At 49.1% G+C, this 27,318-nt stretch overlaps 1 protein-coding gene and 1 pseudogene across 3 annotated transcripts in view; both read right to left on the reverse strand.

Annotated features, from left to right (window-relative positions):
* The window catches only part of LOC311173822 (large ribosomal subunit protein eL27-like), a 754,061-nt pseudogene that overhangs the window by 468,975 nt on the left and 257,768 nt on the right, over positions 1 to 27,318 (reverse strand). The gene's annotated exons all lie outside the window — the stretch shown is intronic.
* Positions 6,024 to 26,715, reverse strand: ALOXE3 (arachidonate epidermal lipoxygenase 3; the record flags this gene model as incomplete). 2 transcript variants are annotated; one of them, XM_084236445.1, is made up of 15 exons in its annotated part: positions 6,024 to 6,203; positions 10,825 to 10,995; positions 11,562 to 11,662; positions 16,646 to 16,767; positions 17,345 to 17,514; positions 18,067 to 18,153; positions 18,255 to 18,458; positions 18,546 to 18,689; positions 19,698 to 19,870; positions 20,358 to 20,461; positions 23,290 to 23,415; positions 23,751 to 23,870; positions 24,318 to 24,399; positions 25,445 to 25,649; positions 26,232 to 26,715. In XM_084236445.1, 15 exons carry the CDS (start codon positions 26,376 to 26,378, stop codon positions 6,024 to 6,026), a joined length of 2,136 nt encoding a protein of 711 aa, XP_084092571.1. The 2 variants fall into 2 exon arrangements, with proteins under 2 accessions (XP_084092571.1, XP_084092570.1); XM_084236444.1 differs by having other exon boundaries at positions 23,290 to 23,412; positions 26,232 to 26,378.

Here is a 27,318-nt window from a genome sequence, read left to right on the forward strand (position 1 = left end):
CCTCTGGTGGCTGGGGAGCAGCCGGGGATCGAACTGGCACTGCAGAGGCTGCGGGCAGCTTCGCAACCCAGCGCTCAACCGCTGCGCCACCGGGGAGGCCCTGTAAATAAACTCTTTATTAACTTTTTTGTGTGTGCCTGCAATTGAGTCTTATTGTAAGTCCCTTTTAAGGGCACGTGTGAGGATCCACAGTCAGGCCACGCATTTCACATCCGGGTTGCCCCGTAATGCTTCTTGCCTGCAAGACAATAACATCATCCCTCATGTAGCCCCCAGGACCTGTCTTACAGGTCTCAGCATCCACCACATTCCCCCTTTGCTCACTTCTGTCTGGAATTAGGTGCCTTCATTCTTTTATCAGTACATGCTGAGCCCCTACTGTGTACCCCTCACTATGTCAGACCCTAAGCCCTATGAATACAAAGTAAGCAAAGTAAATCCCTGCCCTCCCTCATGGAGCTTACATTCTTGTGGGGGAAACAAGCAATATTATCTAATAACCAAGTAAATGAAATACTGTGGTAAGTAGTGGTAAGTACTGAAGAAAAAGCAGAGAAAGATGATATAAAGTATAGGGGAGCAATATAGAATGACCAGGGGAGAGCTCTTTGAGAAGGGAACTTTTGAGAAAAGATATGAAGTAAGTCATCCCCTTCTAACCACAGGGACTTTGTGCATGCAGTTCCCTCTTTACCTTGAAACTGGTTAATGCTTCCTCTTCCTTCTGACCTTAGCATGATAATTGCTTCATTAGGAAAGCCCAATTTAACTAGTAATAGAGCTCACAGGACTGTAGGTAACATCTTTCATTGATGTCCATCTTCCCTATCAACTTAAACAGTCCATCATTTGGTTTTCTCCCCATCCCCCATCACAGTTCTTGGTGTTTGGGAGACTCTTGACACATGATACTTTTTAAATTTTCTTAGATTGTTGTTCATTTTTGTACAATAATTGGCATTTTCCCACAGCTGTAGTCCCATAGTTCTCCTGCCACCAGAACCATCACCACATCCCCCTTGTGCTCTTTCCTCCCTGTTTTGGCTCCCCTCCATCCCCGTTCCTTGCTGGATGCCTTAGATGTATGGTCAGCTTGCAAGCTTTGTCTTTTTCTTGACCTTTTGTTCGGTTTCTCGATATTCCACATAAAAGTAAAACCATCCAATATTTATCTTTTTTCCTTCTGACTTATTTTCCCCTTAGCATAATCCCTTCCAGCTCCGTCCATGTTGCCACGAATGGTATGAGTTTGGAAACACGATCCTTAATGGTTAAATGGGTTAGGGTTAAGAATGAGGTCAGGGCTGGGAATGAAATCAACCATGGGATTGGAATTAGGATGAAAATCTAGAGAGGAGCGTTAGATTGGGGTAAAGGGGTGGAAGAAGGGAATGGGTTAATGAGATGGAGGCAGGGTTGGGGAGAAGCCTGGGGAGGAAGGTCTTTCCGGTGCTCTGGGTGACTGGCCGTGCTGTCTCATCTACAGGGTGCTGTCCCAGGCTGAGGGACAGGAGCTGTCAGGCCAGTCAGGCCCACCTTCCTGGGCTCTGATCAGTCACCCTGATGACTCTTGGGGAATGCTAGGAGCCTGATGGTGAAAATTTGCAATTTAAAATGCAAATTTGTTGCAAACTCTCTCAGCCTCTAGCCTTCCAGCCACTCCCACTTCCCTTGAGACTGTGCACCCAGGATGCTGGTCAGGATCTGTGAGGAGCAAGACTGAGCTTTGTGAGTCTAGTCTCTGGGGCTTGGGCGATCATACCTCCAGTCCCCTCTGGGATGAAGGACCCTGGAGCAGAGAGTGAGAGGCCCTGTGTTAACCTTCTGATGCAGTGGCAAGATGGCTCTCTGAAGGTGTGGGCAGGGGCGCTCAGGTGGCCTGGAGGTTAAGGTAGGAGAGGGAGGGTCTTGAGGAGTCAGAGCTGATGTATGGAGGAGATGAGCGCCACCACAATGGTGGGCATCCACCTCCATCCCCCAATAGCTAACTCCAAACTCATAACCACTATCACTAGATCTCCTGCTCCATTTTCCCCAGGCAATTTCTCTCTTCCAAAAAGGCAGGAGTGGCTACTCTGGGTTTGATCAGACTCAAGCCTGGAGTAGGAATTAGGTTCCTGCAAGAAACAGAGACTGAGCTGGGGGGGTGGGAGGTGACATGGACATGAACATGGCTGGGGCTGGCGTCAGGATGTAGACTGGGCACTCCCCAGTTACTACCAAAACGTGGATGCGTGACTCTGGGTAGGTGCTCAATTGGGCTGAAGAACTGGTTCTCCTGGACCATGGACGGGCGGACCTGGGGAGCAGGAGAGGCTGCTGGAAAGATGTGAGCTTGCTGGGTTGACTCGAAATGGGCCACCCACACAGGAAGCCGAGTCCTCTCTGCTGGGGCACCCCCATGCCTAGCCCCACCCCAAGCCTGCAAGGTCTGGGGCCCCACCCCCTAGGACACAGAGAAAAAAAATCAAATTGGGTCACTTCCTTGCATAAAACTCGCCAGAGTGCAAAATGCTGTCCCTAGAATCCCATCCAAGAACTTAATGTGGACTTCAGGGCTGGGCATGGCCCGGCTTCTGTCCACTTTTTTGGTCACCTTGTTCCAGTCACGCTGGCCTTCTCTCTTCAAACACATGCCCTTCAGGCCGTGCACGTGCTCTGTCCCTAGTCTGTAACATCTTTCCCCAAACTGTTGAAGTTTTTTTTTTTTTTTTAAGATTTATTTATTTATTTATACAAGAGCCGGGGTACAGGCCAGATCTGCGGGAGGGTGAGAGGATTCACCAGAGACAGAGCAGGGAACAGAACAGGCAGACTGACGAAATACACTGCTGAGGGGAGCAGCGGGCAAGACAGGAGAGGTCTGCCACGCCATGTGGGACCCTCGCCCGCCGGCTGGGATCGAACTGGCACTGCAGAGACTGCGGACAGCTTCACAGCACAGCGCTCAACCGCCTGCGGCACCAGAGAAGGCCCTGTTTAAATGTTTTGTTCTTGTCAGCCAGGCCTCAACTCAACTGTCCCTACCTTGACGATAATCTGGGCTGTCATCCCCATCATGCTAACACAGTGCCTGGTTTCATCTCCCAGTTGGGCTTGCAACCACTGAAAGGGCTTATTTGTTTATGTTTATGTGTTTGTCATCTGTCTTGCTGTACGTCAGGAGAAGTAGGGCTGGTGCCAGGGAAGCTCACAGCTGTTTCCCCGACGGTCCAAACGGTGTCTAGGGAAACAAGCCATGAAGCAAGCGATCCTAGAATGTCAATGCTGGAAGGGACTTTCCAGGTCTCCTCGTCCCTCCCATTTATCTGACAGATTTGGGCCGCCAAGTCTGAGGGATTTACTCAAGACCTACTGGACAAAAAGGACTGCCATGCTTCCCGCAATCCCAGTCACCTTCCAGACTGACTGAAAAGCTCAGCGACCCCAAGTGCAAACCGAAAGAAGCCCCCTGTCTGATGTGAGCTCCTCTTCCATGTCCTGTCCCCAGAGGTGCCCAGTGCCCAAGGCAGAATTCTACATCTGGGTGCCTCTCTAATAAATTTCCCTCCAAGCTGGCTTTCTGGGAAACCAGATTCCAGTGAGACTCCCTGACCCCTCCCTCTCCGGCTCAGGGGCATTTTTTAGGATGGGCATGGCTCCTGATGTTAACTTTGGCTCAAGACAAGGATTGTTCATTTTCTTGGAGAGACAGGTTGCCTGTGTGCCTGACATCACTGGGTCCTGGTCCTGCCCTTTTAAGCCAAGGCCCATGTTTAAGAGGCACGTTTGTCCTCTGCCACAGCCTTACTGACTGCAAGGGAATGTCTCTAGCTGTTTCTTACACCTTTGATTTTGTGCTAAGGTCAACAAAATCTGGTGATTTGGACTAAATACTTAGGTTGGAATCTGCAGTGAGATATACCCCAAACACACTCTTGGTGTCCAGGATGGCATGAGGGTCCTCTTCCTCCAGGATCACAGCAGGAAGTGCAGACCCAAGGTTTAGCAGAGCCAAAGACTGCCCTACTACCCAGTTCCCTCTTCACACTGCAGGGAAGTGGTGGAGGTGGGGAGGGGGGCATTGGTTGGGATAGAATAAGGGAGGGTTGCTTGAAAAGGGAGACTTGAGCTGGAGGGGGCTGGGGAAAAGGATAGGCAGTATTTCTCTCTGAATCTACAGGAAAGTGGGTGAACCAAAATTTCAATATAGTAGGGCCTCTGGGATGACTTAGGAAGAAATGAAACCAATGGAATCATTTCGCACTACTATGCTTGTACAGTAAGCTGTTTTTGTTTTCTGAGATCTTAGCCACCAAGGCAGCTGGCGGATCCCCACTGGCTGAAGGAAGGAACATTGACTTTGGTCTAACATGGGGTTGTGAGACTCTGCAAACTAGCCAAGCCCTTGTCCACCTGAGGCTCTTGATTGATAACCAGTTATTATGACACTAAAACCATAGGATTCTCTTTTACCAGCCCTACAGGGGTGGAGCAACAGTTACTTGTTGTCACTGTCCAAAGACACTGTGACTCTGGTCAGAGAGAGGCCATGGTCAGGATTTGGTCAGAGAAGGAGATATAGAGGACTAGATCTGAGGTCTAGGGAAAAGGAAACCTGGAAGGTGCTGGCGACTGTGGAGAGAGAAGATATGGCTGCCTGAGTGCAGGGTTGGAAGGGAAGACATCAGACTCCCCAGATTATGCTGCAGCAATGACCCCAGCATCTCAACGGCTTAGCCCAGGGAAGTTTATTTCTCATTCAGTCCATGTTCAACTCAGGTCAGCAGGGGGCTCTGCTCTGGCCTCTCAGAGACAGAAGCCCATGGAAGGACCATCTCTACCTGTGCTTCTAGAACAGCAGAGGCAGAGAGAAGAGAATGCTACAAGGGTCTGTGCTAGCAATTAAATGCTGCAGCCTGGAGATGACTCGCATCACTTCTGCTCAAAGCGTGGTGGCCAAAGCTCATCTATGACTCCACCCAAAGCTCATCCATGACTCCAGCATAGGAAGGTCTGAGGTCTAATCTTCCATGTGTGTAGAAGAGGAACAGGATCTCAGTGGCAACACTAACAACACCCACACCCAGAAACTAGATCCTGTGGCTTTGCAAAATGCCTATTTTCTCTCCCCTTTTGAGTCTTGGTATTCCTACCTCCTCATAGATGACACACACAGGGAGGTGAAGGCAGGAATGTAGGGACTGGCTAGGCAGTGGGTTGAGCTGGGAGGCTTCCTGTCTCCAGATTAACTGATCCAGAGACTCACTCTGCTCTTTCCTTATCCCCTGGGAACCCCACTCTCCCACTCACCTACCTAGCCCCCCTCCACACACACCAAAACAAATGAAATGGGAGCCAAATATGTCTATAATATTTATTGAACTCACTGGGCTCAAGGACAAAAAGTAAAAGGGTAGGAGAGACGATCCTGGGATACGACAAAAGCTGAGGAGAGACACCCCATACATATTCAGTCCAGGATGCCTGTCCCTGAGAACAATAGCTAGAGGTCCAGATAAACTGGGTTCTAGTTCCAACCCACCCTTTAAACTGCTGGGATCAAAGGGGACCACATAGCCAATCTAGGGCACACATCCTTTCTTACCCTGTTACCAGGTTCTTCCAGAGAAGGAAGCTAGTTTGGTTGGTCCTAGGCTTAGAAGAAAGTGGAAAAAAAGGCAAGGTAGGAGAACGTTTTGCGGGATGGGGAGAATTGGGAAGGAGTCCCAAGCTGGGGGTCCCCTTGGGAGGAGGTAGATTTTCACAGGAGATGAGATTGGGAGGCTGGCCAGAGTGGGCAGGGGGAGTTGAGGCTCCTTCCTTTTGGAGGGGCCTGTTGTACATTTGTCTGTAGTCAGCAGCTTCTCATCCTGGACATACTGGTCCCTCACAGCTCAGGGCTCTTTGGTGGAAAAGGTTCTCTTGTTCAGAGAAGGTTCACGCTGACTGAGAACACAGAGGATGGAAGGGCCTGGCAGACCCTGAGAAGCTGGCCCTCCTCATGTTTGGGCCTTTTTTTCCGGGGTGTGCAGAGGAGGGGGCTAGATGGAGACACTGTTCTCGATGAGGGGCGGGTCCAGGTAGGCATAGGGCAGCGCCAGGCTCTGATTCCGCTCCTGGATTTCCTTTGAGATCTGGGCCAGGCGGCTCTGAAAGGCAGCAATGCTCTGCTGTGGGGCCTCTTCGGTGAAGTGCTGGTCTGGGTAGGTGCCTAGGGGCCGCTGGGAGAAAATGGGTACAGGGTCAGGATGATGCTCAGGATGAGAGGGAGAATAGTGAAGGACCACACTTGCCAACAGATACAGTCAAGGTGGCTTCTGATGGCATGAGTCAGCTATAGTTACTGTAAACACAAACCGCAATCCAAACCACCAGTGCGGGCAAGCTGACACAGAGCAGCCTGCGCAGTGGGGGCAGAAAGGCACCTGAGGACCAGGCAACCTCAGCTTAGTGCTCCCTCTGCTGGTAGCCTTCTGTGTGCGACTATGACTATGTGAGACTCAGTTTCTGTATCAGCTAAGTAGAGATGGTAGGATTAAAAAGTCCCTTCCACTGTCTGCGCCACTGTGCTTTGACCTGAAAGAACACAACCCCATGCATAACACAACTGATGTCAAGCAAACACACGACAGAGTCTGTTCAAGACTGCATCTATTGCCTCACCTTTTCACAAAATTCAGTCCCTGAAGAAACCAGTTCTGAAGCATCATCCCAAATAATCAACACAATGAAACTTCTGCCAACACAATGAAACATCACCACACACTGCCATATACACATCACAGACAACCGCAATCAAGAAGAATCACAGTGAACTTCTGTCAAAGCCACCCATGACCACACCAGCCTCCTCACCTTCAGTTTTTGGGGTCATGGGGTCACCAGTACATACTTCCTGTCGAATTAAACCATCATACACCATAACTGTCCCCTGACTAAAGAGGAGACCTCTAATGTTCCACCCCAAGTATTTTCTTTTGTTCTATGGACTATACTTTTTAGCAAAACTCCATGAAGGAGTTTCATTTTTACTGAGTTTTTATTAGTAATGACTGTTCACTCATCAAATGTTCTATCAGCACATACTGAGATGATTATATGGTGTTTCTTTATTGATGTAATAAATTTTATTGTTAGATTTCATAAGGTTGAACCAACCTTCCATTCCTTTCATTCTTAGAATAAACTAGACTTGTCATGATATATTATCATTTTATTATTTGCTATTGGTCTTTATTGGCTGCTGATAGATTTTTAAGAGTTGGTATTTTAATTTTATTTTCCTGATACAGTGAATGTGTTGTAAGCATTTTACATGGACTAGCCCGATGGAACAACAATCCTGTGAGACAAGTACTCTGATGATTCTCATTTACAGAGGAAGAAACTGAGGCAAAGAGATGCCCCATTATGTTTCTAAGGCCACAGAGGTGTCCGTGTGGATCTGGGACTGGAACCCTGCACCTGAGACCCATCTCCCTCCTCTAGAGCACTTTCTTTCTCAGTAAAATGTAACTCAGTAAAATAACTTGGGAGGCATCTAGTTTCTTCTCTGCTTTCAAGAAGTTTGAATGATATAGGAATAATTTGTTCCTTAAAGGTTTAGTAGAACTTCTCTTTCCTGGGAAAGTTGCCAGATTTTTACAACTTTTTCCATTTACATATGATGTTCATCTCTTCTGACGTTAACTTTTGGTCATGTTTTCCTAGTAATCCATTGCTTCATCTAGATTTCCAAAAAATGGTAAGTAGTATTTTCTTCTTCTTCTTCTTCTTCTTCTTTTTTTTTTTTTTTTTTTTTTTTTTGCATAGAAGAACTGGGGTGTAGGCCAGAGGTGGGAAGGGTGAGAGAATTCTCCAGAGACAGAGTGGGGAGCAGAATAGGCAGACTGACTAAAATACACCGCTAAGGGGAGCAGCAGACGAGCCAGGAGAGGTCTGCTGTGCCGTATGTGGGTTAGCTCCCTGGCTGGGATCAAACTCAGGCAGTAGTGGTGATAGCATTGAGACTTAACCCCTAGGCCACCAAGGAGACCCTTCTAATTTTTTCAATCTTTACATTTGTGGCAATAAGCCTTGTCTGTTTGCTAATATAGTGCATTTATGTTCTCTCTTTTATCTTAATTAGAATTATCTATGGCTTCCTTAATTTATTGGTCTTCTCAAAGCACCTCTTTTATGTCTGAAACTATAGTGTAGCCATCAAAGGAGAACACAGAAATATGACAGCCTGGATTCAAATTCTACTTACTGTGTAAACCTGAACAAATTGCTCAGTCTCTGAACCTCAGTTTTCTCCTCCACAAAAATGGAATTACTGCCAGGCATTGTATTAAGCATTTTCAAAATACATACTCATCTATTTTGTATTTTATAATAGTCACAAAACATAACTTATTTAATGAATAAGACATGGTAGATTCTCAATAAGTGACAACTGCTGTTATTAGAATTTTCCAGGTTAAACTTCCCACTGGCTTATGCGGAAAGAACCCTCTACCCTAATCCTCTTGCCTCTCATCTCCCGCCATGACTTTCATATTGTGATTTATAATGAGACATACACACTTGAGTATGTAACATGTAACATTGAATATGGAAGAAATATATTTACTATTATAAATATAAATATAATTTAATATAAATTATAAATTTAGATAAAATATAAATAGCTACTTGATGCAGTCCCCGGCACAGAGCTTAGAAATTTGTAAGTGATAAGAGTGTTAAAGGTATCTTTTGTTTTTTATAACAAGTCACTTTCAACCACACCTGAATTTGTTAATGAGGTGACTTCTAGAAAGCCCAGAAGGAGGCAAGGATGTGGGGCTGGTTGCCAGGGAAAATAACCCTGTGATTAAAAGATTAGAACAGTTTGGCCTCCCCCAACCCATCCCAGATGTCTGTGGAGGGGAGGGCTTGGAGATTGAATTAATTCCCAATGATTGCTGACTTAATCATTCTTGCCTATGTAACGAAGCTTCCAGAAGAAATCTAAAAATCGCTTCTTGGCCTTTTGGCTAAGATCATGTGCAGAAGAAACCCAAAAACACAGGTTTGGGGAGCTTCCAGATTGGTGAACACATGGAGGCCCTGGGAAGGTGAAGTGACCAGAGGCAGTGCCTCCTCGGCACTCCTCCCCTTGCCCTCTGCATCTCTTCCATCTGGCTTTTCCTGATTTGCATATTTTATAATATATCAGTAATCCAGTTGGTAAACTCTTTTCCTGAGTCCTATGAACCATTTTAGCAAATGATGGGAACTGAGGAGGAGGTCCTAGAAAACAATGATTTATAGCTGATTGATTGGTCAGAAGCACAGATGACAACCTGGGCTTATGATTATCATCTGAAGGGGGTGAGGGGACCAGTCTTATGGCCCTTTACTTGTGGGATCTGATGCTATCCCCAGGTAGATAGGTCAGAATTGAGTTAAATTGTAGGACACCAATCTGGTGTCTGAGAACTGCTTTGTGTGATAGAAAAAGCCCACACATGTGGTATCCAGAAGTATGACGTGATTGTACGGAGAGCAATATAGAGCAAAGTTGTATGTGAGTAGGCAAAAAGCAGAGAGAGGCTTCCTTTATAGGGACAGAAATTAATGTCTCCAAATCTTTAGGAGATTTGGAGGCCAGGAAAGAGGAGGCACCAAGAATGAGTTCCAGGCAATTCCAGGGTATGAAATGGTATGTCAAGACTTGTTGGGAAAATCAAATATCTGTAATCTTTCTCTCACATGAAAGGGAGTCAAGAGTGAGAAAAGGGGACATTCATGTAACATCAGAGAACTTGGGAACAGATCTGGAGGGCAGAGGCATGATGGATATAACCCAATATATGAATGATGATGATGGTAATTGGCAATTAAAGGGCTGCTCTCCTGACCCAGCCTAGAAACAGCCTCGTTGCTATCTTTCCTGCCTCAAAATTGTCCCTCTCATCCATCTGCACTGTCATGGAGCATCCTTGCTAAAACACAAATTTAGTCATGTTACCCCAGGCAGGAAACTCAATGGCTCCCCCATTGTCCTCTGAATGAATACTGTGCCAGCACTGAATCAACTGTGGTCGTACAGATACACCAGTGGACTCTTGCCTTCACTTCATTTCATTTGGACATGTCCCTCCCTCTGCCTTGAAAGGAACTCTGTCCCTCTTTTGTCTGCCTAACTCCTACTTGTACCACAGATTTCAGCTTTCAGATGTCACCCTCTCCAAGAAAACTTCCAGGGTTTGCCAGACTAGTTCCAGTTCCACATGGGTCTCATTCTTACCTCTGTCACTTGACTATAAGCTCACAAGAACAGGATTCATATTTGTCCACCAGGCAGGTGCTTAAGTACATATTGAATAGAAGAATTAATACATAAATAATTCCTATAAAAGGCGGTGCCCTTTTTTGTTCCTTGTGTGTCTCCTCAACTAGGCCATGGGATGCTTGAAAGTAAGAAAGCCTCACTCAATTTTATATGCTTGGTGCCCAACACAGTATTGATCAATGGGAGATAAGCAGCAAATGTGAGTTGAATGTTGGATGAATGGATGAGTAGCTGATGAATGGCTGACAGATGAATAAATGGTTGACTGGCTGGATGGGCAGATAGGGGGATGGATTTATAAACTGGTGAACTGGATAGAAATTGTGCCCCAGCCACTAAACTGGTATTTGCTTTAATGTACAACTTTTGGAACAACTATCGAGCTGAAGAACCCTAGGCAGATTGGCAATGGGCATAAATGCCAATAGTCTCCTCAAGCCCCCCTTGTCCCAAAAATAGCTTAACACCTCCACTGCCCAGACCCCAGAAATACTGACTCCCACCCTACCACATATACACACCTGGTCCTTGGGCTCTTGACTGACCAACCAGAAGAGGAGAAGGTTGTTACAGGTGATGTTCACTTCCGGGAGTGTGTCTAGGTAACTCTTCAGGGTGGTGGTGCCTTTGGTTTGGGGAGGGGGCTGCCTCATGGATGACGGGGCATTGGGCATCCAGGCACCAAAGTCATGCTGTGGAGACATCCCCCCATCCAAGTAGTCAGCTGGCCAGAGTGGGAGGACCTTGTGGTCATCTCTGACCCTGCTCCTCCATCCCAGTCCTAGCAGTTGGAAGAGGAAGAGGCAGAGGGGTATAGGGTAGAAAGTTCCAGAAGAGGTGCAGAAGCCTGGCTCACCCCTTGGCACTCCTGCCCAATGTTCCAGGAGTGAATGAGTCACTAAAGAAGGAGGAGATCCCAGATAGGAGGTCACCCTAGAAAAGGGGTTTGGGCTGGCATGCCACATACTGATGTTCTACCCAGCCAGGTCCTAAGCACTGATTCCGTAAGTTCTACTCCCTGCACAGCACCAACTAGAGTCACCACTACAACCTAGGATGCAGCTCCACCCCAATCACCATCCGGTGCCTGTCATTCACTCCACCCAGTCACCACTCCAACTCTAGCCCTAATCATAAACCCAGCCCAGCCTGGACCCACCCATGCTCTCAACCCAAATGCTGGCCTCATGTCCATTGCTGAAACTAACTCTGCATGGCCCAATGACCCCCCCCCCAAACCTGCCTTCTGCAGCCTCACCTGCCCACTGTTGACAGCAGCATGCTGGGCGGAACAGTTGAAGATGATTGCAGTGAGGAACTTCACCAGCTCTCCTGGGGTGTCCAGCCTGCGTGGGAAGCCTGGGTGTGAGAGGAAGGGAAGAAGGTGTGTGGATGAAGAAGGCTGGATTCCTAGGGGCAGCTCAGGGCTGGGGCTCACCACAGGGGTAGAGTGAGGAAGTGACTGCTGAACATTTGGCCACCACTGTCTTTAAACTAAGATTAGGGTTGGGCTGAGGTTAGGGATGGTCATCGCCACAGTTTGTGGTCTCTAGAGGGAGTCAGGATAGGCGCTGGGAACTGGCATCAGACCAGAAAATGTTGAGCCTGCAGAGCTCACAAAGGGGGAGCCAGGAGGAAGCAAAAGACAAGCTGCCTCTCCCTACCTGCAGCCCTTATTAGCACTTCATGATTTAATAATACCCAGTTTATCAAGATTTGTCTGAGCACCCATTTGCAGGTCATGTTACTCATAAGCTCACAGGGGTGGGAGCGGAAGGAAGCTCTAAGGCCAGGGCTTAGCTCTTTGAGGAGATGGCAGGCAAGGTGGAAACAGACAGTGTGGCTAGCATGGCTAGGGAGACTTTCCTGAAGAAAGAGAAGGAGAAACTTCCTGAGTTGAAGTGTGTGTGAGTGAGTGGAGAAAAGTTGACAAAGGAAGGCATTGTCAGGTGCTGACCTACATCCTCTTCTTTCTTAACCTCACTGGTTTCATCCAAGTCTGTGGTTTTAACCACCACCCCCTGACTAATGATACCCCAGTTCACATATCCAATTGCCCCTGAACTCTTAGGCTCATCAGTGGGCCTAAATCTGCAGCGGCTACCTGAGTGTCTAGAAGACATCCCCAAACACAGTATTTCTAAAACCTCATGCTTGACTCCCCAAACCTGTCCCTCCCACAGTGATCCTATTTCAGTAACCCTGAGGTGGTCACTCAGGCCAGAATCCATGCACTCATTCTCTTTACTCATCCTGCATATATCAGTAAATATTTGCAAAAGCCAATCTCATCTCCCCAACCCTAGTGTCCATTATCTCACTCCTGGAGAATCCTCCTGCTTCCTTCCTTGGCCCTGTCAGTCTGTTCACATGCTAGGCTGAGTGGTCCTTTAGAATCAAAAATCCAATTATGTCATCCCTTGCTAAAACCCTCTAAGGACTTCACTTGCCTCCCTGTGGCCCTACTTGATCTGGCTCTCGCTCCTTCTCTGACTTCATTTCCTTACCTGCTTACTTGCTCTCACTCCCTCCAGCCACAAAGGCCTTCCTGAGAGTCCTCAAACCACCACCATGCTCTCTCAGGGCCTTTACACTAATTACACCCTCTACCTGTACATTCTTACTTCAGTTATCCACAGCACTGAGCTCTTTCACTTCCTCCACATCTCTACTCAAACATCACTTCCTCCTAAAGGCTCTCCCTGACCACTGATCTGAAATAATCCTCCTACCTCACTCAACATATCCCCTGATGCTGTTTCATTCTTAGCATTCATAGCCACTTGCCATTTTTAAAATTTGTATTTATTATACAGATATTACCTATATCTCCCTGTAAGAATGTTGAGCTGCAAGAAGGCCATGATTATTGTTGTCAAATTGCTGCTGAACCCCAGCACCTAGAATGATACTTACTAAATATGAAGAGCCCACTAATGATTCACTTGAATGAAGTAACTGCACAGGAGGGTAAGAAACCAGGAAGGGAAGGAACAGAGCACAGGTGAGGGATCAGGGAGGGCACTTAAGGCAGGTGAGGCTGCCGTGGTGTGCCAGTCCAGGTGGTTTCTGGGCACTATTTAGACGATTATCAGGGTGGTGGCCCCGCTGGCTGAGGTGGGAAGAAGTGGGATAGGTTTGAGAAACAGCTGCCGCAATGCAGGAGTAGTGTGAGGACTAGAACTAGGGTGGTGACAATGGGAAATGATGGGGACAATAGGAATTAGCCACCCAGCTGCATTTAGGGAAAGAAGAACATGAGTCAAAGATGGCTCTGAGGAGTGGAGTCAGGGTGGCTGGAGAGAAGCTGATGCAACAGAAGACAGAGGTCTTGGGGAGAGGACTGGCTACTGGCCTGGTGGGGATGTGGGAATTTTCTGATTATTCCATTTGCAGTTGATATTCTAATCTGGAGGACTAAGAATAAAAAAGCAAAGAAGTCAGACCATCTATGGGTCTATGGGAATTTTTCTGGGGCTCATATTGTTTGATATTCCCTTGAAATATGGAAGCAAAGCCATATTGACTGAGATTAATGAGTGCGCTTGCCCTCATTAATTAATTAATTAATTTTAATGAATTTTTTCAGTTTATTTTATGTCCCTACATTGCATATTTTATTTATTTATTTAATATTTTATTTTATATAATTCTTACATCATTTTTCATTTTTTGCACAATGTATGCATTTTCATTTTGGTTATATTCCCCATACAATTGCACCCCCCCTTATTTTGACCCTAACCCTTCCTCTCCCCGCCCCCTTAATGAATTATTTTTTAATAATTTAGAAGAATAACTGCTCTGGCAGAGGTCAGAGCCAGAGCCACTCATGATTAGCTCAGGGAGTGGTCACCCTTTAAATGATCCAAAAGAGAGCTGACTGTCACCACCTTAACCCAGACATCACTGTTGGCATCCCTAATAGTGAGAGGAGCTGGCATTAGGTGCCTCCAATATGATGCAACAGGGAGGACCTAGCATCACCTGAGAAACATTCTTGCCCCAAACATTCAACCTTCAGATATTACTTCTGGCTGACAAAAAAAATCACAAAGGATAGAGAAGCCAGATGAATAATGTCATGAGGAAGTAATTAGGTAAATTGGGAAGGTGAGACATTCTGCAGAACTAGTCCTGGCTTTTCAATAGTCCTGTTCAGCTGTCATGTAATTTGAGGGGGGCGGAGCATCTTAAACGTAAAGAAACTTTAGAGTCAAACAAGTGTATCATATGGTCCTTAGCTGGCTCCAGAATCAAAAGGATCAAAAAATCAGAAAATGGGCCAAGTGAGGAAATTTGAATATGAAATATATAGATAAAAGGGTGATGCTGGAAATTATTGTCAATTTTGTTGAGTGTGATGACAGTCCCGTACATATGTACAAAAGCATCATTTTTGAGAGACATGGTCATTAAGAGTAAAATATAAAATGTATGTAATTTACTTAAAAGACTGCAATAATAAATAAAAGCCACAGACTAATCAAATATGGTAAGGTATTAGCAACTGTTGAAACTGGGGTGAGCAGATGGGTGTTCATTGTATCTCTACTTTTCCGTGGTTTTTTTTTTGTTCTGGTTTTTGTTTATTAAACAAAGCCTCTGGGCCCATTATGAATAGGACTATAACAGATTTTCATTCTGTTCACAGGTAACCTGAGACCATCCTTCCCTCCTGGGTGTCACCACACAGGAGTGTAACAGGGTGGTCCCCAGGAAAAAGGGAGGTTCCAAGTTCCCTGCCCCACCCAAGGGAGGGCAGAGGTGAGCAGAGAGAAGAAGCTAAGAGAGGAGGCTGGGGAAGGGGAAGCAGGATGGAGAGCCAGAAGGAGAACTGGCGGAGGCACATGGAGCAGAGAGATGTGAAGAAGCTGCACTTGCTTCTTGGTCCTGCATGGGTTGAAACAGATGTGGGTGAGAGACCCATGGGGGAGGTTAACAATAGCAGTATAGATCTTGATTTTGATTTTGCTCTTTTCCTTCCAGACTCCTGTGGCTGTTTCTGACCCTTTTCTATGGGTCCCCACCAGGAGGTGACTTAGACTTGTGGCAGGCTCTCAGGCCTCAGAGGCCCTGCTTTGGGCCAACCCTGTTTGGCTGGGCATTTAACCACAAGAGGAGAAGAAACTTTGGCTGCTGGATTTGGAAACTCTATGCTTCCCCTTTTCTGTATTGCACACTAATTGTATTAAAGTTCCTTTCCATTGACGGTCTTAAGCACTAGGGTATGTTTTGTCTTGATGCAGTGGATGGCAGAAACTGTTTAGAGCAGGCAGGTTTGGGGGCTTTGGGGTGCCCCTCTCCCTGTCCTGTAAGAGGAGCTCCTCAGGAGGCTACCAGGCATGACACCATCAGGCCAGGACTGGGGGAATTGGAGGGTGAACATTTCTGCCTCTTTGAACTTTTCCTTTTCCTCCACTACACCCAGATAGAGAGGCCTCTTCTGCATTTCTCAGTGCCTGAAGAGCAGACGGCATAGTACATTGGCACTAGGGACATGCCTCTGAAGAATGCAATAGGCTGTATAACCTGAGCAAGGCCAGGGGTCATTTGATGGAGGGATGGCTTGTAGTTTTCATTTGCTGATCTTGAGGGATACAATGAGAGAGCTAAAAGGGAAAATCCTTCAGGGAATGTGGGGTTGGAGGATTTTCAAGTCTGAAATCAATTACTGAGGAGAAAGGCTCATTCCATTGGGGTGGGGTAGAGAAGAGACAGAGACCCATAAAAAGCCAACAGCAGGGATGGGGAGATGGCGGAAGCCTGGGAAGATTTTAAGGAAGGGCTGGTTTTCTGGGGCAGTCAGTTGGCGCTGAGGTTAAGCAAATGAGGCTTAAGAGGGGCCACTGCTGTTGGCAGGTCTCAAACACCTCTGTGGCAGTGTCAGAAGAGAGGGGACAGTTTGGGCTAGATGACAGATATATATGAGGAGGAATTAAACATAGCAGGATTAACCCACTCACTGACTCCAAAAGAAGTGAGGGAAGTTGGTGGCTGGAAGGGTGACCTGGCAGGTAAGGCGAGAGGGGATGAGACAGGGTTCTAGAATCCTGTGTGTTTTGAGGCCCGAGATGTGACACACCTACAGAGCTCAACAAGCAGAGGTGAATGAATGGGCTTATGAATGAATGGGTTGAGGAAGTGATAGAAACAAGGGCTTTGGAGCCAGCGGGAACTGACTCTGGATCCAGCCTCTGCCACTTACTATCTGTGCAGACTTCTTTGTGATTCTTCCTCATCCATTTGTAGGGGCCTAATAATAGGATATATTTCAAAGTCTGACCCAGGGGGAGCATTTGGTCATTGAGAGACTGTGCTTGGGAGGCAGAGAGGGGATACCTGAGCTTTCCCGGCCCAGGAACGCCTGAGCAAAAATCTCGCCGACCCAGGCTTGCAGCTCTGAATCCTGCTGCACAGATGTGTCACTGGGATAATAGTAGCCCACGATCTCTGTGACAAAGCTGCAGGAAAGAGATGTCAGTGCTATAGTGGTAACCTTGGGCTCAGGCCTGGCCAGAAAATTGGGCCTCAATCCCACTCAGACTGGGAAAGAAAGCTAGAGTCCACTGAGTCCCTGGGGGTTCAATGGGGACTCCCAGTCCAGTTGGAACTTAAGTGCCCAGGTTTCCCTCAAGTCTCACCTCTGAGTCATAGGTGCTCGAGGCTCTTTATGCATTGAGAAGACCCTAACTCATGCTGTCCCCTTCCCGCTCAGCACAAAGAGAAAGGAAGGGCAGCCTGCCTGGAGGTCCAGTGCACACCCAGCTCTTAAGCCTGCCCTGACTCCTCTGGACACCCCCTCCTTCCCTTCCTCAGCTGTATTCTCACACAGCCCAGCTCCACCCCAGGCCCCACAGCTACCTCTCATTTCATAGGGGAACCTCTAAGCTCAACTCTCACCCTTGCAATGTCTTACGCGGGCCTAAGAACACCCAACCCTCCCCCAGCACCCTAGCCCGCATGAGCACAGGAGCACATTTGCGCCTGAGCCAGGAGGCCTGGTGGGGCCAGAGTGTCTGCAGGGTCCCAAGAGCGAACCTCTCAATGGCCCCCCAGATCTTCAGGCCGTCATCTCGGTAATGGTAGTTGGGGATGAGGAGAACGCCGCGGGCCCGCAGGCTGTCCGGAAGGCAGAAATCGGTATAGGTGAAGTGGGCCAGACCCATGCTCATGAGGGAGAGAAGGCCTTGTCTTCCGATGGATGTGACCTGAAGACACAGCACACAGCTTGGCTCCGGGCCATCTCAACCCCCACCCAGGTGCTGGGGACCAGCTGGGGTTAGTGACTCAGCAGAAGGTTTTTTTTTTCAGTTAATCAACAAGTCCAAAACTACCAATCCAATGTCCATAGGAGCCAGATGCAGCGTGCAGTTCGCGGCCATACTATGAGCAGAGGAGATAACTTAAGAATTTGCTAACTCGCTAGGAAGCCTGAGCCTTAACTAAATGCCAGGAGACCGGGAGACCAGAGCCTGAGCAGGGTCAGCGCAGGACTGCGCTCGGCTTTGGTGTTCTCCGCCCACCAGGGTCAGAACAGTGTGGACAGCTGGGATTTGGCAGCTGCCAGAGGACAGGATTTATGGGCGGGGCAAGTAGGAGTCTGGTGCAGAGGGGCGGGACTTATGGGAAGGGGCTGCTGGGACATTGGGGTGGAATTGGAGAGCAAACAGGGTTATGGACACGGCAAAGTGTGCTCAGGGGTGGGCCCCCAGGAGGGGGTGGAGCCTCGGGGGCGAGGGTGGGGGCTGAGAAGGCCTCACCTTGTCCACCAGGCCCTCAGGGTTGAGCAGCGTGGCACGTGCTATGGTGTTCACCTGCAGCGTGTAGCGAGTGTGGGGAAGCAGGAGCTGCGAGCGGCATTAGATCACAGGAGCCGAAGGTCAGAGAGATCACCTAGGTCAAGTTCCCTCTGCTCCCTCTTCCCCCTGCCCCACACCGTCACACAGACCTTGTAGATAGGATGGCAGAGAGGCAGCTGACGAAGCGTGGCCATGGCAAAGGCCTCACATAGCAAATGCGTGCACAAAAAGTGTGTGTTGTTCTCATGCACCAGGAACTCAGAGTTGCGAACCCACGTCTTGGCCAGCAGCCAGTCCCAGTCAGAGTCAGTGGGCAGAAAGATGGGGCTATCAGGCCCAGGGGCCTGGCTGAGCTGAGTCCAAGAATAAGGAAGGGGTGAGGCTCAAGACTACTAGAGTGCCCCCTGAGGCTGCCCCCCCAAACCCTGCCCCAGACTCACCTGGATGGCCAAGGGTAACAACGCTCCCTGGGGGTTGAGCCACAGCAGGCAGAGCGGGGCGGCCTTGTACTGCTGGCGGCCATTTAGACAATGGACAGGAACCTCCTCCAGAATCCAGTAGTCCGCTAGGAAGATGTTCCCCCTCTGAAGAAGGTGCACAGAGGCTCAGAGTGACCTCCACACCCGCACTCCACATCACTCTCCACTCTCTGCCAACTCCCACCCCAGCTAGGGCCTCAATAATGCTAGGTGCCTGCACTAATGGCCAACGCTGGGTACCCCACCCTTCCCAGAATGTCCGGAATGAGGTCCAACTGAGTCCTCCATTGTGCAACTTCTCACCTGGCTTCCCAGCTTGGACAAGACAACCTCTTCTCCCCCTCCCCCATACATGATCCTTCCTACTCTTTCAACTTAAGTGACATCAAAAACCAAATCAACATGCAGTGAAAATTTACCCATCACATCTCCAGCCTTCTGGAGGTAAGCTGAGGGCTTAGCCGCCCAGAAGAGACAGGGGCAAATCATCCTCTCTATACCCTGGAAGCTCCTAGTTCTCCATGATTGTTCCTGCTGTCTCTAGTCATGCTGCCTCTCCCTATCCTACAATAGCCTTCTCTGGCCTCTGCACCTGGAATCCTGGAAACCTTGGAACAGGGCCTCCTTCTTCAAGCTGTACTGCAGCCACTGCTCATTCCTACCACTTTACCAGGCTCCATCCCAGGCTTCAAGCCATTCTGAGCCTGACCTTGCTCTCGGCCATATCTGCTCTACTTAAAAGGTATAGAACCAGGGCCTCTCCTGGTGGCGCAGCGGTTGAGCTCTGGGCTGCGAAGCTGCCTGCAGCCTCTGCAGCACCGGTTCGATCCCCAGCCCCTGACGAGGGTCCCACATGGCAGGCAGACCTCTCCTGCCGCCCGCTGCTCCCCTCAGCTCCCCTCAGCAGTGGTCAGTCTGCCTGACCTGTTCCCCGCTCTGGCTCTGGTGAATCCTCTCACCCTCCCATGCTTCTGACTGTACCCAGTGCTTGTATAAATAAATAAATAAATCTGCCCAGAGGATGAGGCTAGAGATTGAAGCAGCCCCTGATGTCCATGCTTACATTCCACATCCATCCCATCTCTAATGACAACTCCTAAGGGCCTCACCTACCTCTAACTCTGTCTGCAGGCAGGTGCCCTCTCCTAGCAAGGGGGCCACCATGTCATTGGTGACAGGTAGCTTGCTGGGCAAGCTTGAGAGGCAACGGATCATGACAGGATTGACGCCATTCAGGTACTGGTACCCAAAGAAGTTGTCCTCACACCAGTGCTCTGTGACATACTCTAGGGAGCAAGAGAGGGGGTCAGTTGTTCTGAAAAGTACTTCCCTAGATCGTGCTCCTAACCAGCCCTTTGCTTATCACTATGGTTCAGATTTTCCTCCTATTAACCCTCTGAAGTAGGTATAATTATGTCTTCAGTTTAACACTGGATGCTGAGAGTCAAAAAGATAGGGTGACTTGCTCAGTTGAGCAGAAGATTTGAACATATGTCTGGCTCCAAAGCCCTTAGGTTAGGGCCCCTGATCTCTCCTAGGCAAGCAGAGCGTCTCTTTGCCATTACTCCCCCATTCTTGACCCCTCCCAGAGGAGGTGAGATGCCTGATTCCTGAGGGGCCTGGGAGATTGCCAATAGTGAATTCAGGGGCCCCTCCCGCTGGAAACCAGTAGTCTCTCTGAGAGGCCTGGAAGAAAGCTCTTTCCCAGCATGGCGCGGAGGGGGTCTGAGCGTGGGTCAGGTAAAGGATGGACATCTGCCTGACACTACATACCTGAAGTGAAGGTCTTGTTGCACCAGAAGATATTCCGAATGTCATCCAGCTTCTTCCACGAGCCCTTGCGATCCAGCAGCCCTCGGATCTTCATGCCTAAGGATCTGTGGAGAGGGGAGCACAGGGTGGGGCATGGGGGCTGCCAGGGGCATGGTTGCCCCAGCCTAGAGGCATGGAATGATGTTATAGGTCAGTGGCCAGAGTAGAGGTGCCAACAATTCACATGGGGAAAAGTCCAGTAGGCTGTAAAGACAGTGTAGACTGCACGTGTAAGCAAAGTGAGGCATCCAGCTGTGTGATGCAGACAAGTCATCTTCATCTGACCTGCTTACTCCAAGCTTCCACCTTTTGCTAGACCTTCGCTGGCAACCCTCTGCCTATGGGATCAACTGCCAGCTGCTAAGATGGCTAGAAGCCTCCCCTCCCCCAGCTGGTTTTGCCAGCATTTCCAGCTTTCTTTCCCATGCTGAGGACTAGACAGGACCACCTCTGCCCTCTCATCACCATTACAAATATACTTTGCACACTGGACTAGTAAAAGCAGGCTGTGCACTTTTCACTTAGTGAATGTCTAAACTATTTGGATTTTCTATAATAAGCATCTTTATTTATGATCAGAAAAAAACGTTTGAAATGAAATCAATTTTACCCCCTGTGCATGGCTCTGTTCAGGCTGTGCTTCTCCTAGAAAGCCATCTCCTGCCTCTGCATCTACCATTAAACCCATCTGTTCTGTGTACAACTGAGATGATGTGTGAGTGGAGTCACATGGCCTGATCATGACCAAAGCACATGCCTTTTGTGTCTCTTTCACAAAATGTGCATTACTCCCTGTATTACATTATAATTTCAGTGTACTCATATCACCTCCCAGTATACCACAGGTTCTCTAGGTGGGGCCAGGACTGGGCTCTGCATAGCCCGACATACCCAGTTCGTAATAATTACTCACTAGTTGGGCTAAGTCAAATGGGAGGGATGGAACATACAAGAGGTAGGTTTGGGTCCTCCCTGGTGGAGCAAGGGGTTAAGACACAACCTACGAAGCTGTCTGCAGCCTCTGCAGCATGAGTTCGATCCCTGGCCAGGGAGATACCCACATGGAGGAGCAGACCTCTCCCGACTCTTCCGCTGCTCCCCTCAGCAGTGTGTTTCAGTCAATCAGCCTGTTCTGTTCCCCACTTTGTCTCTGGTGAATCCTCTCACCCCCCACACCTCTGGCCTGTACCCCAGTTCTTCTATGCATAAATAAATAAATCTTTAAAAAAATACAAGAGGTATATTCATGGCAATTTGTCAATAAGACAGGCTGTGTAAGGGAGCCAATGTATCATGAAGAACGTGAGCACCTGGAGAAGGTAGGGAGACAAGAGAACATTAATGACCTAACAAGCCCAACCTCCTGTGTGTTCACCCAAGCCACTTCCTCTTCATTCTATAGCACTTGCTGAATTCCAGCCCAGTCAAGAGCTGGGGGATGTGAAATACTGGGAGTTGGGGGGTAAATGGGAGGGGCTCAGTCATTAAAGCAGAGGCTAAGGTAGCAGTAAAGGAGAAAGAAAAGGTCTTTCTTCTCCAAGTCCTGCCACAAACATCCTTCAGAACACCCTACAGTTGCTCCTCATCAAAACCCAGCACTACCCCCTCCTCTCCATAAGTGCCTAGATGAGCACCTTTTCCCACTGCCCTTCCCTGAGTCCCACATCAGCTGTCCCAGTGGTCTCCTAGGCCATCCCCTTCCTGGACTCACATACCAACCCCAGGACAAGCTCAGCTAACCCCTCTGGCCCCTGGCTCTTCCTGGGCCTCTTCTTGAGTGGGTGCTGGGCCTGAAGCCCAAGCACCTCTAGTTACCTGTGGGCTCCAGTTCACTGTGAATACTCCTGAGCTCCAACCTGCCCCACCCATGTGCCTACCCCCCACCCCTTCTCCTAAAGAATCATTCTGGCACACAAGCCCAGCAGATGAGGCTCTAGTACCTGCCTTTGCCTCCTCTGGGCTTCCTAATGAGCATGCACAGAGCAGGTAACAGCTGAGCCTTGCACTCCTCCTTCCAAATCCACCCGACTTCCCTCACAAAATGAGAGGACCCACCCTCCTCTCACTGCTCTTCTGGCCCGAAGACATTCTCCCTGCTTGAATCCTGCAGCTTCCCAAGACCACCTCCTGCCCCCTTTGACCTCTGCCTCCTCAAGGCATCAGAGAGTTGACTGGACCCCTCCAGCCATGGCACACTCAGTCTCAGCTGTTGACTTGAGCTGCTAATGGCACCTCCATGCTAATTAACTGCCCAACACTTCTCCGGAGAGAACTGTGAGTTCTCATGGCTGAAAATTAGATCATACTACACTCAGTAATTTCTATTGAGATTATTTTCTGCTGGGTGTGCTCCTATCTCATTTAATTCTCCTCTAAATCTCTGAGGTTGATATGAATATGGTCATTTTACAAATGAGGAATCTGCTTAGAAGCTGAGTGAAAATCAAGGCTACACTGCTAGGAAGTAGTGGTTCTGGGATTTGAACCTGAGGAGTTCAAACTTGACCACCTTCTTAAAATTTGAGGGCCAGGCCTCACTGTCCTACTCAGCATGGTCCCACCAGCAGAATGGGGCCTGCTCTGCAGAGTAGGTGCTCAGTTCTTTTTATTGACCTGAGGAATGAAAAGAGAAGGTATGCTGAGGAGCAAAGAGGAGGTGGTGGGGAGATAGATAAAAATGGGGGAGCCTGAGAGGAGAGAGAAGGTGCTGGGGACAGAGAGGGGAGATAAAGGGACAGAGAGGGAAGGCTGCAGGCAGGAAAGGGAGAGAGTGAGAGGTAGAAAGTGGGGGTGGGTGGAGACAGTGGGCAGAGAGTAGGGAGAATGATGGGCAGAAATGAGCATCACAGGGACAGGGTAGAAGGGACAGGAGCACAGAGGGCAGTGTCCTCACGCAGGGATGGCATTGAAGAGCAGAGAGGTCGTCTTGGTGGCCGAGTAGCGAATATTGGGCTCCATGTGCAGCAGGGACGGGATGTCAATTTTCATGGGGAAGCCAGGCAGGTGCCGATTCCCACTGCTAGAGTGGGGTGGGGGAGGGGGAGAACAGAAGGACAGAAACCAGTGAAAGGGGCCTTCAGCCCACTCTCCTAATCCTTTCCTCTCTCCTCCCCCAGAATCCCCAGGCCTCCCCAACTCCTGTTTCCTCCCTGGCATCTGTCTACACGGCCTAAAACCACCTCCCCCTCTCTGCCAGACTCCTGGGGCCACCCCTGCCCATTTTACAGCTGAAATTTGAGTAAAACTGCTTTTGTCATAGACCCAGACTTCCAGATTGCTTGGACCCCAACTTCCCAAGAGATCCTTCACTCCACGCCCCTCCCTACACCTTCATCCCAAGTCCTGGTCCCCTACCTTTCACCCTGGTCTGCACAGGATGTCATCTTGGTCAAGGCAAATTTCTTGTCTGACTCCATTTCCTCAAAGCTGCTGACGTCCACCATGCGGGGGAAGCCAGGGGCATAGATCTTCCAGCTTCCAGGAGAAAGGAAAGGGTGAGAGGTAAAGAATCAAACACTGGGGAAACAGAAGCCTTAGCTCTTGATGGTGTGTGAGGAAGACATGAATGTCCCACTGGTTAAGAGTTGGGTTTGTGCTGAGATTAAGATCATGGCCAGTTTAAGGGTAAAGTGAGGATGGGCTGAGATTGGTCAATACCAGGATCATTTCTGATCTCTTGGTCACAAGAATGATAACTGTGGGGAGGAGTTAAATGGGGATCCCTTGATAGTATTGGGATACTTGTTGGAATTGACATTCTGGGTCGTGACTCAGGGTCAGTATTAGATTGTGGTTAGGTTTGAATGAGGGTCCAAATAGGAGTTGGGCCCTCAAGGTTGGAACTGAGGTCAGAGCAACAATCTGATTCAGGTGGATGTCACGATAAAGATGGGGGAAGAAATCGAATTATGCCATCCCTACCGGTAGCAATCCTGCCGGGCCTGGAGCTCCCGTTTCCTGTGATCCAGAAGGAGTGGAAAGGAGTCTTGACAAATAGTTCTTGCTACGGGGGATAAAAATTACTCTTATATAAGTCTCTTTTCAAACATCTCCTTCAGCAAGCTTTGCATGAACCCCCTGCTCCTTGAACCCAGACCCTCAGCGATGTGAATGTCCAATGGTCTTTGTGCATTCATCAGTAGGAGGGATTCTGGACAACCTCACCTCAAAGTCATATCAATCTTCCTAAATGTTTGCATGTGTATCTCATTTCCAAGACTGTAAACTCCCTGGAGGCAGAAGTCACACTGTATTCATTTTTTGTATTCCCAGCATCTAGCCGGGTGCCTGTCACCATGCACAGAACATGCATTCGATAAAGGACTGGTGGACAATGGACAAATGCATTTTGTGAAGTGATGAATGGATGTGGTGTGATGATAGATGGGAGTTCAGATGAGGTCCCTGAAGAACTCACTATGGGCCCAGGGGTAATGTTCACTTGCTTCACCTTGACCTAGTATGACCATCTCTCATCCTTAAGATTCAACTCAACACTCAGAACAGCCCTCGTCTTTCATCTCTAGATCAGACAGTTCAGAAGAAATGGGGATCCAGAAGCTGAAGGAGTTCAAGTCCAACATCTTTGAAAGGCTTCCCAAATTCAAGAAAGAATCCAAACAGCACCTCATAGGGACTTCATCCACACCAGAAAAGCCAGTAGTAGTGGAAACAATCACTCTAGCTAAATTTTGCAAACAGTGATAGCTCCTCCACCTGTTGAAATCCAATTACTCAGTTTGCAGTTTGCTTCCTCTCTGGGCTCCAGAGGAGTTCAATCTGGGGAAATGTAGAAGGAGCTCTGTGTGTATTTGTGTCTACGAGAACACATGAGTGTTCTAGTATCTGTGTGTGTTCAGTGGGGAAAATACTGCCCAGAAGTTTCCTGCAAGTCAGAGTTTTAGAGGCTCCCTTTTTGCAGAGAGCATCTAGTTAGGAGTCCTGAGTTCAGTTACTCTAACCCCAACCCTATTCCTTACATCCTGGACTCTGGGAAACCCACCCCTAATCCCAAAAGATGTTAGGACTGGCTCCTGCCTCTGGCCCACCTGTTCCTGGTCGCAGTTCTATGGTGCAGAAGCCCTCAATCCACTGATAGCAGGGAAAATGGTAACGGGTACCATCAGGGGCAGTGACACAGATGTAGCTGCAGTACCAGGAATCCTTGCGGAAGAAAGCATAGCGTTCCTTGTGCAGACGCAGCAGCAAGAGCTCACCCAGATCCTCTGAACAGCGCACCTTGTACTTCTGCACCTGAAAAAACCAAGAGAACAAGCCCATGAGAGGCAAGGAACTGCCAGGGCCATCTTTCACCCATTCTGGCATAAAAACCTGAGCTATCCCTATTCCCCAAGCAATGCTTTGCTTTTGTGTGAATTAGAGGGCACTTCATTCAGGCAGAAGCAGCCAAGGCTACCCCACAGTCTCGGAGTGTGAATAGAATGGGGTTCTGGCTTTCATTTGCCTCCTTGGCACCCAGCCCCCTTATGCAGGCCACCAGCAAACAATCCTGGAGCCTGCAGAGACAGGCAGATCTCCAGAGATCAGGAAATCTAAGATCAGAAAGGACAAGCGACTTGCCCAAAGCCTATCTTCAATTATGGAGCTAGGAAACTAGTAGAATTCTCCTGACTCCCTGCCCAGCAGTCCTTCTTCACAGCCCTGCCTGGGTAGGGCATCTCTAGGAAACACGGACCAGCATAGGAGATGGTGAGGAGGTTGGGATCACCATTCTGAGTTCTGCAGGATTTGACAAGTCCTGAAGCAATCACCCTCTCCTCCTACCTAATCTTCTGCCCCTCAGGGATCTCTTCCCCCTCTCTCCTCTGTACTCACCGATCCAGTGGCGAAGTCCCTGCCCAAGCGATCCAGCAGCTGCTTTGGGCTCTCCCCACATGTGCCCACCAGTGTGACGGAGATATTGTCCATTGTGCCTGCCCTCAGATAGGGACCAGTGGTCACACACACGCGGTAGACTGCCATGATGTAAAGGAAGGACAGATGCCCTCGGCAACGTCGGCCACAGCAGTAGCCCGCCTGGGGGGGAGGGGGGCTGCCTGAGGAAAACCCCAGCTTCTGTGGGATGTTCTTGGAATCAATCTCTCTCTCTCTCTCCCCTCCCTCCCTCCCTCTCTCTCTCTCTCTCTCTCCCCCCTCCCTCCCTCTCTCCCTCTCTCTCCTAGAAGCTCCCAGCCTCTGTCCTCGCTCACTTTGGCCTCCCTGTCCCCGCCCACAATTGTGTGCCCTAATAGTTGTTTGCTTCCCTCTGGCACAGCCGGTCCCTCTGGCTGGCAGAACAGGGCTCACCCAGATGGATATCAGGAGCCGAGGCCGCGTTGGGAAGGGAGGGACCAGATGCTGAGGTGCAGACAAGAAGTTGGTGATGCCTGTATGATTGGGACGCTGCCCTCCTCCTGGTCAGGGGTCCACTGTTTCATTTGAACCCTGTTCTCCACCCAAACTTCCCCCAAGACCCTTTTTTCCCTCCTCTCAGTGAGAACTCGGTACAGGGTATCGCATTCCTGCTTGTGAGTCATTCATGTGAAATCACAACTCACAGGTGAGCCACGCTTAGTCACAAATCACACGTGAGTACTCACGCAGGCGAGTCGCACGCGCATCCACACACACCGCAGCGGGTGGGAAACAAGTCTGCTCACCGCCCACCACACACCGCACCGCCATCCCCACCCGGCCCTCGGGGACCCCGGCCTCGGACACACCCCCTCTCAGCCTCTCCTTTGTAACAGGGCGGTCCGGGACCAAAGTGTACTCCAAGCTGCTGCGTCCGGAGGCCCCAAGTGGCATTCTTTACGCTCCGGGCCCGCCCTGGGCCTTTGGGCGGGAACGGGAGTGTCCCGAGTGCCTGGGATCTCAATCACCGGGACCGGGGAGCAACCTCTCCTGGAGGGAAGCCCGCAGC

This window comes from Talpa europaea (genome assembly GCF_964194135.1).
Source record: "Talpa europaea genome assembly, chromosome: 7".
NCBI lineage: Eukaryota > Metazoa > Chordata > Mammalia > Eulipotyphla > Talpidae > Talpa > Talpa europaea.